This window comes from Dendropsophus ebraccatus, chromosome 11, assembly GCF_027789765.1.
Source record: "Dendropsophus ebraccatus isolate aDenEbr1 chromosome 11, aDenEbr1.pat, whole genome shotgun sequence".
Lineage (NCBI taxonomy): Eukaryota > Metazoa > Chordata > Amphibia > Anura > Hylidae > Dendropsophus > Dendropsophus ebraccatus.
Genome location: NC_091464.1, coordinates 33675747 through 33693160, shown reverse-complemented (window position 1 = coordinate 33693160; position 17414 = coordinate 33675747). Strand labels below are relative to the sequence as shown.

The following is a 17414-nucleotide window of genomic DNA, read 5'->3' as shown; positions in this document are numbered from 1 at the left end:
ATGCGGGTGCATACGTGTGTGCCCGCATCCCAATTCACCGCTGCACAGAATGGAGCGTGCGGCCGGAGCCGCATGCTCCATTGTGTGAACTGACATGTCTTGTGCGCCCGCTATTCAATGAATAGCGACCGCAGAAGACTGACATGTCAGGTTTTTGTGTGGCCAGATGGAATCCCGACTGGAGTGTATACTATGTGTATACACTCTGGCCGGGAATCCATTCATTCAAATGCAACACGTTTTGCATAAATCACGTCCGTTGTTGCAAACTGCAACAACGGCCATGATATATGTAAAACATATGACCTATAGCTTATATTTATACAGAGGTTACTACAGCGAATTCATATAAAATCTGTGGAAAACGTTAGTGTGCTCAATCACTTGGTGTATAACCATGCCATATCAGTCTAGTAGTAAGTTCCACTGCCTGCTTTAAATACATGTGATTGGTGCTGTTTATACGCCCAAAGTCTTAAATATTGGCTGTATGTTACTGTTTTTTTCATATGTGCAGGATGATAGCTGGAATATTGGAGCTTTTATCTCATTTTGAAGCTTGGCTAGTTAAGCATCTAGTCCTTTCTGAAATTCCATGAGCGCTTGTTCTGTAAGCCTTGTTCGCAACTCAGATTTGCACTGTTCATCCATTATTTTTTTTATTTTCAAGTTCATTTTGTTTTAGGATAAAATTTGTGAGATTCATGGAATGTATATGGTTTAATCCATCCCACTGTTGTATAAAGTCAGGGTTGTCCTGGAACTGAGAAGCCTCTTTAAAACAGTGCAGCCTTATAGGGGCTCGTTCACATTGGCTATATGATCGTAGTGAATTGATGGTCCAAAAAATACATAAAAAAAAAATATTACTGATGAACTGTGCAGATCTAAGACTGGATGTAATTGTACGGACGTGTGCGTTAGCCCTTTGTGAATGCTACCATAATACCATTATGCACTGAGTAGAACCAGGATTATCAGCAGGGTATCTGCACCTTTGGTCTAGGTCCCCTTGTTTGTAAGCCATGTAGTAGAACACTGAGTAATGAATGCACCATCACAATTTTCTGGCATTTGTAATCAGTGTTTGCATAGTTGCCAATAATGGACATTTTTCCAGAGATAATTTGGCTTCGACAGTGAAGGATGTGGCTTGGATGGATGTGGCCTATTGTGGGTTTAGTTATACCTGGGTTGTTCCTATATTGTCCTCATTGTATGGACCTTACAGTTAAGATAAAAGAAGGAATATATGATACATCCAAGTATCAGGCCCCCCAGCATATTACATACCCCAGTATCAGGCTTCCAATATAATACACACCCCAGTATCAGGCCCCTGGCATATTATAGACCCGGAATCAGAGCCCCAGCACATTACACACCCCAGTATTAGGCCCCCAGCATATTACACACCCCAGTATTAGGCCTATAGCAATATGTATAAGCTGTGTATGGCTTCTAGGGGTCTAACTACTTATATTATTCAACTGTACTGTAATATCTTGCTAGGCTTGCTATTGATCTACTGCACTATAAGGGCCCCTTATGCATTTGTATGTTTTATGCTTTTAATGTGTTTATGAGTATTTTATTCTGGAGAGGACAAAAGATACCTCGGGTTTAGGATCATCTTTTTATTACATTTTGGGGGAGATTTATCAAACGTGGTGTAAAGTGGCTCAGTTGCCCCTAGCAACCAATCAGATTCCACCTTTCATTTTCCTAAGAGCCTGTGAGGAATGAAAGGTGGAATTTGATTGGTTCCTAGGGGCACCATGTTTGATAAATCTCCCCCTTTATTACAAAAAACTGACATGTTATTAGATTTTGCTTTGAGGACTGGTATGTTTAGAAACTGTAATATCTTTTTGGTTGTTGTTCAATAGTACTTCATGTGTAATGTGTTGAGGCAAAATACTTCCTACAGGCAAAAGAAGTACTGTCAGAGAGTGGAGCCAAGGGTTCTTCCCTCTATCAGTGTACTATTTAACTATAAGCACTCAATAGGAGTGCTAGTGGTTAATCACATGGGGTCGGGGCTTCCCGGGACACATCGGGGACATTATTTTGCCAGGCTATCCCTTGAAAATCAAGAGAGTTCTGGAAAAAACGGGACTAATGGCAACTACGTGTGTGACAGACATTTATTGCTTTACTCAATGATGGGTCAATAAAAAAATCTGCATCTGAACACTTTGTTTTAGAGTCCAGTGTAAGGGTATAAACCCACACGCCGTATAAGCAGCGTATTTACTGCTGCGATACGCAGCAAATACGCAGCAAACACGCAGCAAATACGCAGCAAAAACGCAGCAGATTATATCTAAATAACTTAACACAGCATCAAATCTGTACCAACAAATCTGCTGCGTATTTGCTGCGTATTTGTTGCGTATCTGCTGTGTATACGGTGTGTGGGTTTGTACCCTAAAAGTGATTAATTTACAATTGAGGTATATAGAAATTATTATGATAGGTGAATTGAAGCAAACACATGCTTTGCATCTGGAATCAGCTCTGAAAGGTTAAACAACAATAAAACTGGTCCGCTGCTTGATAATCTATGTCAGGTTATAAGACAGGAGAGCATTTCAAAGATTTCCAACCAAGAGTCTCAAAGGTCAGTGCAGAATTCAGCCAAGGATTTCTGTGATGTTGCTGTCTTAATTTATTCAGGGATCTCTGTGACATTGCTGTCTTCCTTATCACACCAGCAGAAAGGAAATATCCCACAGCACGGCTGTAACCAGGGTCTCCAGAGGTTATTGAGGCGAGATATCTGCACAGGCACCTCACTGACTGTTTTCTGATGTTCTGCCACTGCCATCTTTATTCTGTTCAGTACAGTCTTATACGGGTCTACATGGGGGTCAAGAGGGCTGGATTCTGAAGGATCAGCTGATAATTCAAATAACAATGGAGGGTCATGGTGAAGAACACGGTCTCCTTCACAAGCACAAACTATCCTATCATAACAGCCCACTGCACCTTCTGGGAAAAAGACTGGAGTCACATAGTGAGCTTTCCAAATAGCGCCACCTAGGAGAACAAAATTCACAGACAACATTTATTTTTCACATGATATTTTAAAATGTATATTTAAAATGTAACATAAATATGTGTATAAATAATGTAGTTTAAATGTATATAGTAATATGACCCAAAACCCATTTGGATTCGGGCCCGTTTACATTACGGAGTTGGTGTGGAGAGCCCTTCTATTCAACTAGATAGAAGGCATGATTCGGCGCCAATTCCGCATGGAATTTCAGTGCTGATTCCGTAGTGTGAACAGGCCATTACTGTATAAATTGTGCTTTGAAAATCCGTAAATCATATTTATTGTGCTGTATTTTGTGGCTGATTTCAACACTGAAAATCTAACAGTAATCTGACACATCTGATCATAGGCTAAAGTAATGAGTCACTAGGACAGAAAAACAGGTGCTATACCAGCAGTTTGTCCTTGTCGGCATGCGGTGCCTGCAGGCAAACCCAACTACTTGCAAAAACACAGAAAAATGCAACAGCTCACCGCAATGGCAAGATACCGACCCACTACAGACATTAAAATAGTTAAAAGCAGCCCCTCCCCCCCAACTGCTAAAAAAAATTCCCACAAAAATAATGGGGCTCTTGGTTACCATTAACAAACAGTGTAAACCACACTACCACAATAAGGTGGCCTCATGGTCGGGGCAGACCCTACACTGTACCATGGCCTCTCCATGGCATGTAATACGACCCAACTACTTGGTCATCTGTTATCTGTGCAATCTGAGTTGGGCTTGCACCTCCCTCTACTCTCCTGCTGTCTTAGCACTTCCCTATGTAACCAATAGGGTGTGTGCAGTCACACTTTCTCGGCCTCCTAAAGGGCTTAAACATGCACACTAAATTATCGCTCTGTGTAACACAGAGGGGCTTCTTTGACAGTGACCACAGGAGTGGTCCAAATCCATAACAGATGGGTGGCACACTGGGTATCCACCTATTGCCTGTTACAACAGGCACACAGTAATATATATTGTGGATGATTTACATGGAGACCACTTATCCACCAGTTTTTGTGTGTGTTAAAAACAGAGACTATTAACTACACTGTGTTAAAGGGCTACTCTGGCGAAGCTGTAGTTGTGTTCCCGGGCAGCCATTCAGCGTTGTGACGTCAGCTGTAGAGGGAGTCTCTTGCGAGAGTATGACAAAAAACTGTCTCTAAAGTACAGTGGTACAGCCTGAAGTAAGAGATGCTTCAGCAGGAGCTGTCATGGCACAGGATGGCGGAGGTGGAAAGCAGCTGTGCTGTGACGTTACACCACCGGTGGCTGTGTTCCATTCAAAGTAAGCTTTGCCTGAGTACCTCTTTAACCCCTTCCCGTCAGTAATCTGTACATATACGTTCCTACTGCACATACCCCGTGCAGTAGGAATGTATATATACGTTCCGACACTGATGGGGGCTTTGTGATGTGAGCGGGATAGCTGCAAAAAGAGCTATGCCACTCTCATCTGTGTCCAGCGCCGGAGGTAATGAGAGTCAGCTGCGATCCCGCAGCCGACTCTCATTAACCCCTTAAACGCGGCGTGACAGATCGCATGTGCCGATCTATGTGTAGAGTCTGCTCTCAGGCAGGTTCTATACATAGATCGCCGATAACACTGATCTATGCTATGCTATGGCATAGCATAGACCAGTATATGCAATCTAATGATTGCATCTTTAACAGTAAATAAAAGTGTAAAAAGAAAAAAGTGTAATAAAAAAAGTTTTGAAAAGTATTAAAAAACACCTTATAAACCACTTCCCAATAAAAGTTTAAAAGACCCCCTTGCCCATTATAAAAATAAAAATATAAATAAATAAACATATTACATATCGTAGCATGCAGAATTGTCCGATTAAAATGTAACATCATTGTTCCTGCACGGTGAACGGCGTAAGTGGAAACAAAAAAAAAAAAACGCACCAGGATTGCTTATTTTATTAAATTATATATCACAAAAAATAATAATAAAGAGCAATCAAAATCTGTTATACCAATATGATATTAATAAAAACTAGAGATCATGGTGCAAAAAATGACACCCCAAACAGCCTTGTAGGTGGAAAAATAAAAGCGCTATGGCTCTTAGAAGGTGAGGAGGAACATTGCGTTAATTTGAACAGGACTTTTGTGCATCAAAGGGCTCTGTCTTAAAGGCGTTAAAAACAATAAAGCAATAACAGTGATTTTATTACATTTTATGGTAAATTTAAAACAAACTTACTCTCTTTTTGATGCCAGCGGACAGCGTGTAGAAGGAAGCCACAGTAATGGAAAAGAAACTCATGTTCTGAGTGAGCTGTTTTCTTTGTGAGTAAAGGCATTAGGTCTCTTCCATCAATTATTCTAATGTACCAGAAAAAAAAAAGTAGCTGTAGGTTTTTGCTTTCATTTAAGCTTAACTAAAATTCTAAGCTCCAAATCCCCACTCATACAGCCACCACTAGGGGGAGCTCATTGCATATGGATTTAAAACAATTAAAGGAGAAGTCCGGCAAAACATTTTATTAAAGTATTCTGTTGCCCCCCAAAAGTTATACAAATCACCAATATACACTTATTACAGGAAATAATTATAAAGTGCTTTTTTTCCAGCTTCAGTTCATTTTTTTTTTTTTTTTTTTAAATCAGCGCCAGAGTTGTCTTTTAAAAGGTGACATGCTGGGATAAGCTATCACTAAGGAGTGATATTATGACACCTTAGCAGTGATAAGGTTAGGAACACAGGTGAGGGAATAAAAGCCTTGTAGTACAAACCTGTCTTTGGGTAAGTCACCACCACCCAAGTGGACCAAGGTTGGATAGATATCCATTAGACTTGTGGGTTCATCAATTTCCACATTAGAAGGAATCACACCAGGCCACTGGAATATCCCTGGCACTCGAATACCACCTTCCCAGCCAGCCATACCTTTTCCACCTAGGAATTTTACATCATACATACATATTGTAAATGTCCTTCAAACAACCCGTTTAAAATAATACATTTATGGCAAATTTCCTGTTGTTACCAATTTCTGTACATCTTGGTCCCTCTTGACAAAGACATGTGACCACTAAAGCCAATCATTGGTCATAGTTGAAATGTACAAGTATTTCTGAAATGTCCTATTTGAGAGATATAGACTTTCTAATCTCCAATGTCCACTAAGGTGGGTCAGGCATGCTCAGCTTAAAGGGGTATTCCAGGGAAAATTGATAAATTGGTAATGGAAAGGGTTAACCAAGGTTAACCCTTTCCTAATATACTTACCTGTCCTTTATTGCTCCCCCAAGGAGATCTGCGGTCCGGCCACGTGATCTTCCAGCTTACGACTCGTGGATCCTCTTCTTCTTCCGGTTCGGTGACGTCACCATACCCGGCCGGCGTGTGGCTCTCTGTCTTATTAGCGGCAGAGCACTGAACCCTGACTGGCTTGGTAGCGTGTAGCCAATCAGGGTTTAGTGTTCTGCCTCTCCACACACACCAGTTACATCTGCAGGGTCTGCGTCAGCACGTCATTGTGAGGGGTCCCTGCGGGGTGCCATCCGACATCACTCTGCAGGACACCCCTCCCCCCCGTGTCAGTGATGCCGACCTGAGTCCCGGGAGGGGAAGGGATACGGCGGGCTGCATCGCTGACACGGAGGGGGGGGGGGGAGGTCCTGCAGAGTGATGTCGGATGTCACACAACAGCACCCTGCAGGGACCCCTCACAGTGACCGGCCCCCCTCCCTGTGTTATCATTGTGATCCCCCCCGGCCCCCCTCCCTGTGTTATCATTGTGATCCCCCCGGCCCCCCTCCCTGAGTAATCATTCATATACACAGATCACTCACCCCCGGTGTAAGCAGGCTGCAGCGGCGCTGGACCCGATCTCGGCGCCTTTTTCAAGCAGCTATCCTCAGCTGACAGGCGCTGTGTGTGAGGCAGGAGAGATTTCTTCCTTGCTCTGTACACAGCGCCTGTCAGCTGAGGATAGCTGCTTGAAAAAGGCGCCGAGATCGGGTCCAGCGCCGCTGCAGCCTGCTTACACCGGGGGTGAGTGATCTGTGTATATGAATGATTACTCAGGGAGGGGGGCCGGTCACTGTGAGGGGTCCCTGCAGGGTGCTGTTGTGTGACATCCGACATCACTCTGCAGGACCTCCCCCCCCCCTCCGTGTCAGCGATGCCGCCCGCCGTATCCCTTCCCCTCCCGGGACTCAGGTCGGCATCACTGACACGGGGGGGGAGGGGTGTCCTGCAGAGTGATGTCGGATGGCACCCCGCAGGGACCCCTCACAATGACGTGCTGACGCAGACCCTGCAGATGTAACTGGTGTGTGTGGAGAGGCAGAACACTAAACCCTGATTGGCTACACGCTACCAAGCCAGTCAGGGTTCAGTGCTCTGCCGCTAATAAGACAGAGAGCCACACGCCGGCCGGGTATGGTGACGTCACCGAACCGGAAGAAGAAGAGGATCCACGAGTCGTAATCTGGAAGATCACGTGGCCGGACCGCAGATCTCCTTGGGGGAGCAATAAAGGACAGGTAAGTATATTAGGAAAGGGTTAACCTTGGTTAACCCTTTCCATTACCAATTTATCAATTTTCCCTGGAATACCCCTTTAACTGCAATTTCTTGGAAGTACTGGCAGTTGGTCTTCACTGAGACTACAAACAAGGTGGATTATGGGAAGGTGTGTGCACTGTAGCATGGTGACAGCTTGATCACAGTTTAAAGAGGAATCCAGTAAGTGATTAGATCCTTGGGGATAGAAAGCAGTACAGTGTTGTAATCTACTTTAGTAAAAACAGAACCTGTCCTCCATCTGATTTTGCCAACATTGCTTCAAGCCTTTCAAATATATTTGAACCCTACAATGACATGACTATTTTAGTTTTAAAGAGGAAGTCCTTCGGATTATAAAATTTCGCCTGAATTGATTACAAACACTAACTTACCTCTCCCTGTGCCCACAGTTAGCGGAGGGGCGGCACCATCCATAGGCCATAGCCGCCAGGCTCCGGGATCAGCTAGTTCATAAAACACTCGCAAATCGCCCCTTTCCGCCGGGTACGCCTGTGTGTGTGTGTGTGTGTGTGTGTGGGGGGGGGGGGGGGGGGCGGGGAGTGGGTGTGGAGGGGGCAGAACGGGGGGCGCGGACTCGGACTCTTAGTTTATCATTTTTCAAACTAAAAGATACGCCGAAAACCTACTCCACCTTTCAGGTGTCGTAGGTTTTCGGCTGTGCGCACCAACGCGCACGGGATTTATGTAGAGGCAGTCCGCCTCTACATAAATCTCCGTAGCGCCAGAGATGGGGGGACATTTATAAGTCCGGCGTAAAAAAAGTCGGACTTAATAAATGTCCCCCATTTAGTTTAAATAAAAAGGTTTTCATTTCTTTAAAAGCCATCAAATAATGTAAAAGTTATGCAATCTACATATCTTTGTAATCGTAACAACTTGAGGAACATGCATAACATGTCAGTTTTACCATGAATGGTGTGAATACGAAACTCCCTGAAATGAAAACAGTAGTCATGATTGTGGCTGTATGAGACCTTGTATTTCAGTTTAGTTTGCAGTTTTTATATGATAATTAGAGATGAGCGAACCTTGAGCATGCTCGAGTCCATCTGAACCCGATCGTTTGGCAGTTGATTAGCGGTGGCTGCTGAAGTTGGATAAAGCCCTAAGGCTATGTGGAAAACATGGATATAGTCATTGGTTGTATCCATGTTTTCCAAACAACCTTAGAGCTTTATCCAACTTTAGCAGCCACCGAAAAATCAAATGCTGAACGATCGGGTTCGGATGGACTCGAGCATGCTCGAGGTTCGCTCATCTCTAATGATAATACTATTTTGTACTTTTCTCACCTCTGTAAATTCCATTCCAACCTCCAGCTTGGAGTTTGCCTTCTTTAGACTCTATGTGTCCACCATGGTCAGAGGCAAAATATATCATTGTGTTGTTCTCTAATCCTGCATTATCAATAGTGTTCACTACTGAACCTGAAAAAAAAAATATAAACTGGTGTCAAATTTTACCGTGCTGTTTCACTGTTATCTGGGCTCTGATATGCAAAACACTGCTACAAGGTGATCTCTACAAAATAGGAAATGTCCGCTGATTATTAGGCCTAGAGGCCAGACTAAAATTTGCAAGATTTTAGGATTATTTATAATATGGAGAATCACAAAAATATCACCAAAACACTCAATATATTACATATATGTTAATATACCTAAATATTTATTTTAAATATAATTAACATAAAACAGCAGGTCATTAACTGATAACAGAATCCCTTTAAATGGCTCTAAGAAACATAAAGAAATCACATACTACAGATGATATCCACAAGTGGTACAGATTAGCATAGTATATGCTGCATCCAGTCCATTTCTACAATGTGATTAGTGGGGATCTCAGCATGTGGACTTCTACCAATTAAAACTCTCTAGGACATATCAGAAGTTTTTTTTAAACTTACTATGCACCAAAATTTGGGTAAAATTTTGCATATAGACTTTTTCACTAGGCCATATCCCATTTCATCTAAGCCATACTTTCTTATTGCAAAGCATATATGTGAATTTTTGCACAAATTAGGACACAATTCTGGTGCATCTTAAATAGTAAATTTGCCCCGTTGTATCTATGACTTACCAATCATAAAGTCCATTTCTTCAACATTATCCCCATAAATCCCATGCTTACTTTTTCCAGTAAATGCTTTTGTGGTTATCATTGGAGTGTGAACGTGGAGAAAGGAAACGATGAGCAGGAAAGGAGCATTCTTATTTCTTAAAATAAACAGAGAATGACATAAGTTAACCCCTTAAGGACAAAGCCAATTTTCAGTTTTGCACTTTTGTTTTTTCCTCCTCGTGTTTAAAAGGCCATAGCGCTTGCATTGTGACACCAATTGTACTTTGCAATGACAGACACTATTGTCCAGTGTCTAGTGCATTTTCACACTAGGTAAAAAAAAAAAGTGAAAAAGTGTCGACTTTTTCTTTTTAAAAAGGCATAAATAATGGACATTGTCTGCGCAGACGTCAAAATAACGATCATGACAATTATTTTCGTACGTCTTTTGCAAACAATCAACATTATTTTTTAATTGTTCACTTACCGGTTTTCTTTTTTCACCGTCTTTATTATTAAATTCAATAGACTTTTCAATTAAAGACACACCCAAAGGCCAATTAGTCCACCGAACCTAGAATAACCTACCAACAGCTGTCATTGCACTGACGGGCGGCTGTTCCTCAAGTCAACACGATTGGCAACTTATATGACTTTTATTTTATTGATTTTAAAAAATTAAAACCTTTTTAACAAAACAAAATGTGTTTAAAATTGCTTTATTACCATTCTTATAAAGCTTTTTCTTTTTTGGTTTATGGGGCTATATAAGGTGTCATTTTATGCTGCGTTTACACGGAATGATTATCGTGCGAATTTGCCCGATAACGATCGATTTCGAACGTGTAAACGCGGCGAATGATCAAACGACAAATCGTTCATTTTGATTTTTGAACATGTTCTCAAATCGTCGTTCGTCGTTCACAAAAAATTCGCAGATCGTTCCGTGTAAACAGTCGTTCACCAATTTAACCTATGTGCAAGATAGACTTAAGAGATCGCAAAACGATTTTTCCGTACGATATATCGTTCCGTCTAAACGCTGATCGTTATTTAAAAAAAATCATTACTTCAAAATCGTTAATCGTACGATCGGGCGAATTATCGTTCCGTGTAAACGCAACATTATGCACCATGATCTGTACTTTCTATTGGCAGCTTTCTTGCATATATGTGACCTTTTGATCACTTTTTATTACAATTTTTCTGGATTGGATGTGACCAAAAATCAGCAATTTTGCACTTTGGCAGGTTTTTGAGCTTATGTCGTTTACCGTGTGAGATCAGGAATGTGATAATTTAATAGTCCAGGCGATTCCGAACGCAGCATTAGCAAATATCTGTCAGCAGCTAGGTACCACAGGTATTAGCCGGAGAAGCCTATCGCCGCGCCTAGCTAATTAGCCATTAAACTCTTTAGTGACCAAGCCAAGTCTTCATCTTAATTTTTTCATTGTAGCATTCTAAAGGCCCTATTCCACGGAACAATTATCCGCCATATCCATTCGATAGAAGGCAACGATCAGTCGACATCGTTCATGTCGGCTGATCGTTGCATGTTGAAAAACAAACAACTGATTAAGCAACGATCTGCTGCCGACGCTTTGTGGAATAGGAGCGGCGGCAGCAGACCCTGCTGTATGCTATAGGCTGCCCGGACGATCTAGCGATCACCCGGGCAGCCCCCCCCCCGCAGCTCCCCCTGCCCCTCCCCAGACTCATCCGATCGCTGCTGCCGCGTGGAATAGTGGCGTCAGTGAGCGGGGAACGAGGAGCAAACGAGCACTGAGAGCGCTTGTTTGCTTCTCAAGTCGTCCCGTGGAATAGGGCCTTAAGTGCTATAACTCTTTTTTTCAGGGAAATAAGGGGTTGATTTCTGTTGGCCACGTTTTACTTTTTAATGTGACATGTTGATACCTTTTTTTGTGGGAACAATTGATGGAAAAAAAAATATTTTTATCTCTGTTTTGTGCTTTCAATATACGTCCTTCAATGTGTGGAAAATTACATTAGACTTTTATCTGGGTCAGTACGATCACAGCAATACCAAACTTCAGTACACCCAGCCTCAGACCTGTTGAGGACCTGTGGACAATGTCAATGCGACATGTTGAGAAACACACCTCAACATTCATGAAGGCACTGAAGGAGGTCATGATTCAGCTGTGGAACAGGATCTGACAATATGTCATAAAAAACACCAAAAATAGTAAAACGTAAAACTCGTCTCTGTAATGACAACCCTCCAATAACTGACTAAGATGAGATAGCACCCGGGCCAGTGATTGACTGAGTAGGCTGTCACTACTGAGATGAGTGAGGTAAGAATAAGAGATTTATTAAGTTTTACGGTGGCTCAGTGGTTAGCACTGTAGCTTTGAAGCGCCCACCAAGGGCAACATCTACAAAGAGTTTGTATGTTCTCTCCGTGTTTGCGTGGGTTTCCTCCGGGTACTCCGGTTTCCTCCCACACCCAAAAACATACAGATAGGGGAAGCGCTGCGGAATCTGTGTGCGCTATACAAATAAAATAAAATAAATAAATAAGTAAAAGTGACTCTGTACCCACAATCTGCCCACCCCAAACCGCTTGTACCTTCAGATAGCTGCTTTTAATGCAAGATCTGTCCTGGAGTCTGTTCGGCTGGTGATGCAGTTATTGTCGTAAAAAAACAATTTTTAAACTTGCAGCCCTGTGTCAAACTGGCGTGGCCTACAGTGTCAGTGCATTAGGCTGGCACAACCTCTCTGTCCCTCCTCCCCGCCCTCTTCATCATAAGTAATGCCCCAGGCAGGTATTCTCCTATTCATCAGCTGTGTGAACACTGTACATGGGCTTGATCGTTAAGGCACTCGTACAGTGTTCACTGCAGAGGAATAGGAAAAATCCTGCCAGTGGCATTCCTAATGATGAGGAGGGTGGGGAGGAGGGACGGAGGGGTGGTGCAAGGTTAGGGCGCAGATACTCTAGGCCACGGCCGTTTGACACAAGGCTGCAAGTTTAAAAGTTGTTTTTTAGGACAATAACTGCATCACCTGCCGAACGGGCCCCAGGACAGATCTTGGATTAAAAGCAGCTATCCGAAGGTACAAGAGGTTTTGGGGGGACAGATTGTAAGTACAGAGTCGCTTTAAGGGTAGCGCTATATAAAAAGTGCCAGAGTACTTCTTTAAAGCCCCACACTGTAATGTTACCCACTAGAGGTCTCACTTTGTTTCATGGCTCTGTATATTGTCTCCATGAGCACAGTTGAAGGGAATGGGTTAACTTGGTTCTTTGTTGGTTTACTGTTCTGTCCAACCGCAGGTGCCTCACACTTTTCTCCACCAACTACACTTCTTCCCTCTCCTTTCCCCACACAGCCCTAAAAGTGGGACACCTATAAAAGAGTGGTATGTTCCTCGGGGAGGGGGGGGTGTCAAGACTTAAAGAGGTTACCAGTGCTTCAATAACATGGCCACTTTTGCATCACTCTTGTCTCCAGATTGGGTAGGGTTTGAAACTCAGTTCCATTGCAGTAGATGAAGCTTAATTGCAAACCACACCATGTTTTTTTAGCCCTGGATAAACCCTTTAAGATTTAAGACAGCAGCTCCAGAGAGACTCTTCTATGCAAGGGACTTTTACTATCATGTACTGGTAAGCCCCCAGGAGGGGTAATCGTCCTCTAAGGTACACCTTCTCTACGCCAGGGATCCTTCTCAAGTATTCTCAGGACAGTTATCACAGCAAGTAACTGATCCCCAGTAAGACAAAGAGCAGCAAGCTGAAGTATCTTATTGCATAATGCACAACTCTCTTGGGGGGGGGGGGGTCTTGGAAAGTCTACTACGCCCAGTAGTAAAGTCCTGGGGCTCGTACTACCCAACCTGGCACTCGCTGAACTGGTTGGGCAGAAGGCGGTTAGATAGCACAGTATCTAAACATGAGTATTCTTCTACACTCTTTCAAACTACAAATCGCTGAACACACTATTGTGAGCTGTTTAAACTTTAGCCTGCATTCCACCAGCGCTCTGCTTAGCTTATCAGTCTCTAATAAATCAGTTTCAGAACGCTTCTGCTTCCCGTACATAGCATGTTCATCCCTTTGCTGCCAAATGCTTAGCACACTCTGTTCGTCCTCCAGCAGCTAAACATTTATCACACTTTGATCCTCCTCTCCCTCTCGTGTCTGGTGACGGTCTTTTCCTCTCCCATTGTCACTGCACCTTTGTTTTTTTCTAGTACTCTTGTAATAATCTTCCCCACAGTACTATCGGGGTTCTCTCTTAAGGCCCTATTCCACGGAATGATTATCGTCCGTATTCGGCCGATATCGGCCCCTACGGACGGTAATCGTCCCATGGAATAGAGTGCAACGATCAGCCGACATCGTTCAGATCTTCGGTCCTGTTCTGCTGCCAGATCGGACATTTCTCTCTCAACTTCATAAAGGGGTACCTGCACCCCGAAACGCGCCACAGGCATTTGACAATTCTACACCGTTGACTACAAATCCCAGCAGAGTACATTTCTAATTGAATAAACCCAGAAGACGGTCCCTACAATTGCACTAAGCTACCTCTACCTTTCTTACCTACTCTCCACCTCTATTATCTACACCTGCTTTGGTGTAATTTCTTCTGTATTGTACTGAAGTCTTTTCCAAGTAAAAATCAACTGGGGTAAAGTACTGGACTCTACTCTATTTTTGTGTCGCTGCACCTAAACCTACACTTGGGCTACCTCTTTCCCAAGCGCAGTCTCCTGGGGTGGGTTCTATAACTACTCATGGCCACCATAACAAGTGCCCAAGTGAACCCAAGTCCATGTTGCTGCACCACCACCTCACAGCACCCCATGCCATGGCACAACCCCTATCCTTTACACTTCCATTCTGCCTCTACTGTTAATACTGTACCTGTGGCTGCCCAATATGCCCCCTTATTGCACCTATACTGCTGCTCTCTATAACACATTGTGGCAAAAAGCTGTAATATGCTTATGCTTATCAATCACATGATTGCCTTCTCTGTGAGCGCTCAGATGGCCTGGGATACACAGGACTTCCTGTTTTCTGACCTTTGAGAAAAAAATCTGTCAGAACAAAGAAAGTGCCGTGTTTTCTATGATAATTAAAAAAAATAATAAAAAAAGAATAAAAATTGCAAACTTGATTTGTATCACATCTACTGTTGATTTAGATTTTGAAAGTTTTCATGACAATGACACTTTAACTTAAATGTTCATACATCTCAAATATTTAAAAGTTAATGTAACATACCTGTCAATGAACTGTTGCGCCTCCCTCACTATCAGTGATGCAGTTCTTTCCACTTTCATTGGTTGCTCAATGATTTCATAATTTCTCATAATTATGCAGTTCCAGTAATGTATAAATCCATATTTCAAGTACCAGGTGATAAAAAATAATACTGTAAACAGTGCACTGTAGAGGATGAGATTCCTGCTGATGGTGAGCATGTTACTGTATCTAACAATCACCAACGTCATCACCGCAAAAGCCATAAGTTGGGTAAGAAGTTTAAGTTTTGCTTCTATATGAACATCTAGCTCCCGTATCCCTCCAGGCTTACAATCATGGAAGAGAGAAAAAGGTGTACCATAGAAATAATCAAAGCCGTGCTTAAGAGGATGATGACAATGATCATTAGAAGACTCACAATTTGCACCAAGATGCCATTTGCCTAAGTAAAGGAAAGATGGAGTTAAAATATAGAACTCAGTTCAGTGGCAAAAACCAGTCTTGTTTTAAAGTCTTACATACAGTAGGATACCCTGGTAAGTAGCAACTATAGCCTATCCAATGTATAGGTAATAACTACTACCTCAATGTTGGTCTAATCACTGGGACTCCCACTAAGGCTAGATTCACACATACCGTATCCGCAGCTGATTTTATGCTGTGAGTTCACAGCGAAATCCGCTGCATATACCAAACCGTCATTTTCAATGAGATTACATACTCCCGCTGCGAGAATGTAAATGCCGGCCTCCTCGAACAACCCTGTGCCCCCCGTCCACAGCATACTTTACCTGATCCACGCTCCAGCTGCATCTGAGGCTCCCAGTGCCCGGAGGTCCCGCCCAGCCAATTAGTGACTGCGGCAGGGCCGTGCACTGATTGGCTGCGCAGGACCCTCAGGAGCCTCAGATGCAGCCGGAGCATTGATCAGGTAAAGTATGATCTGGGCGGCGGCGGGTTAAGGGGATGTTGTATTTTCCATGTTCTTACAACTATACAACTTGTTATTCCATTTAAGGTCTTTAGCACTGTTTGAAAAGAACACAAATAATGGAAAATAATAGGAATAAGGGGGGAGATTTATCAAACATGGTGTAAAGTGAAACTGGCTCAGTTGCCCCTGGCAACCAATCAGATTCCACCTTTCATTTTCCACATACTCTTTAGAAAATGAAAAGTGGAATCTGATTGGTTGCTTGGGGCAACTGAGCCAGTTTCACTTTACACCATGTTTGATAAATCTCCCCCATTGACTGTATGGAAAGGTAGGACAGTCTAAAACATTACCTATAAATCCAGTAGAATAGCCTTGCTTCTGCAGAATTGAGGCAAATGTAGTTTCATTAGGAGGAAGTCCACCAGGTGCACCAAGCCACTGTAGCACACGACTTTCACCTGAATCCATACCTAATATAACAGCTCTCATTATAACCCATTTCATATCTCATACAGAAAATAGCACTTAATTGTAGAGAGTACACAACTGTTATAGAAAAGTCTAGCATGACACATATAAGGGGTAAAGGTTATTTATTTTGAAAGGGCAAAGATTGAACACTAACCAGCCTCTGTCAGATGCAGCAACACTTACATCCTTAGGCTATGTTCACACTACGTAAGTACTGTAGTGGTCACGGCCGTTGTTGATCACCTGAGGGAATCCCAGCGCAGAGTGTATACACATAGAATACACTCTGGCCGGGATCCCTAGCGGTGCCAAAAGAAACTGACATATCAGTTTTCTGCGGCCGCTATTCACTAAATAGCAGCTGCAGAAAACCCTGGCCGCACACTCCAGTGTGAGCAGCTGGGAATTTGTATGCAGACGCAGACGATTGCGCCCGCATCCGAATTCAGCAGCAGTAAAGATCATCCGACTGGTACTGCAGTACCGGTCAGGATGATCTTCTCTCACATCGACCGTTCCGTGACCCGGCCGGGTCACGGAACGCCCAGTGTCATACAAAGTGGGAACATGGCCTTAATTTGTAGCAAATTTAATTCAGGAATACATGTCTCATCCTACAAATTCAATACATTATTAGGAAGTTTTGTCAGCCAAAAGGAATGATAATGTAAGATACATCTATATTATCAACAGTGGCGTAGCTACCATGAAGGCAGGAAAGGCGACTGTTATGGGGCCCCTGCAGGAAGGGGGCCCGAGGAAGCCTGTTCTGCCTTCATGGTAGGTACTGTATGCCACTGACAGCGGACCACTGTACTCAGCTCCCCCAGGGGCCCAGAGAGGGAGTGGGACCCACCACTGCACTGTTCAGCCCCCTGGTGCCTGGTGAGCAGGCTGAACATCAAAAGGAGAGGAACAGAGAAGCAGGACCAGCCAGGTCCTGCACGGCACAGGAGAGGGATGAAGGACCTTATGATCACATGACCCAAAGGTCCTGAAGACTTCTATGTGAAGATCAGCCCGGACTACAAGAGGAGGAGGGGGGAAGCCTGGGAGCTGTAAGCGCTGTGTATGTGTGTCAGTGAG

At 43.3% G+C, this 17414-nt stretch overlaps 1 protein-coding gene across 5 annotated transcripts in view; it reads right to left on the bottom strand.

Annotated features, from left to right (window-relative positions):
• Positions 1–2372: 2372 nt before the first annotated feature.
• LOC138768126 (arylsulfatase H-like) overlaps positions 2373–17414 on the bottom strand; it is a 30532-nt gene continuing 15490 nt past the window's right edge. For all 5 annotated transcript variants that reach the window (XM_069946195.1, XM_069946196.1, XM_069946197.1 and 2 more), the window contains exons 5-11: positions 16208–16327; positions 14939–15362; positions 9691–9827; positions 8898–9032; positions 5805–5967; positions 5272–5393; positions 2373–3042 (exon numbers count right to left, since the gene is read on the bottom strand). In XM_069946195.1, the coding sequence (XP_069802296.1) occupies positions 2672–3042; positions 5272–5393; positions 5805–5967; positions 8898–9032; positions 9691–9827; positions 14939–15362; positions 16208–16327 (1472 nt within the window). In that variant the 3' untranslated portion in view covers positions 2373–2671. The remainder of the gene's footprint in view (positions 3043–5271; positions 5394–5804; positions 5968–8897; positions 9033–9690; positions 9828–14938; positions 15363–16207; positions 16328–17414) is intronic.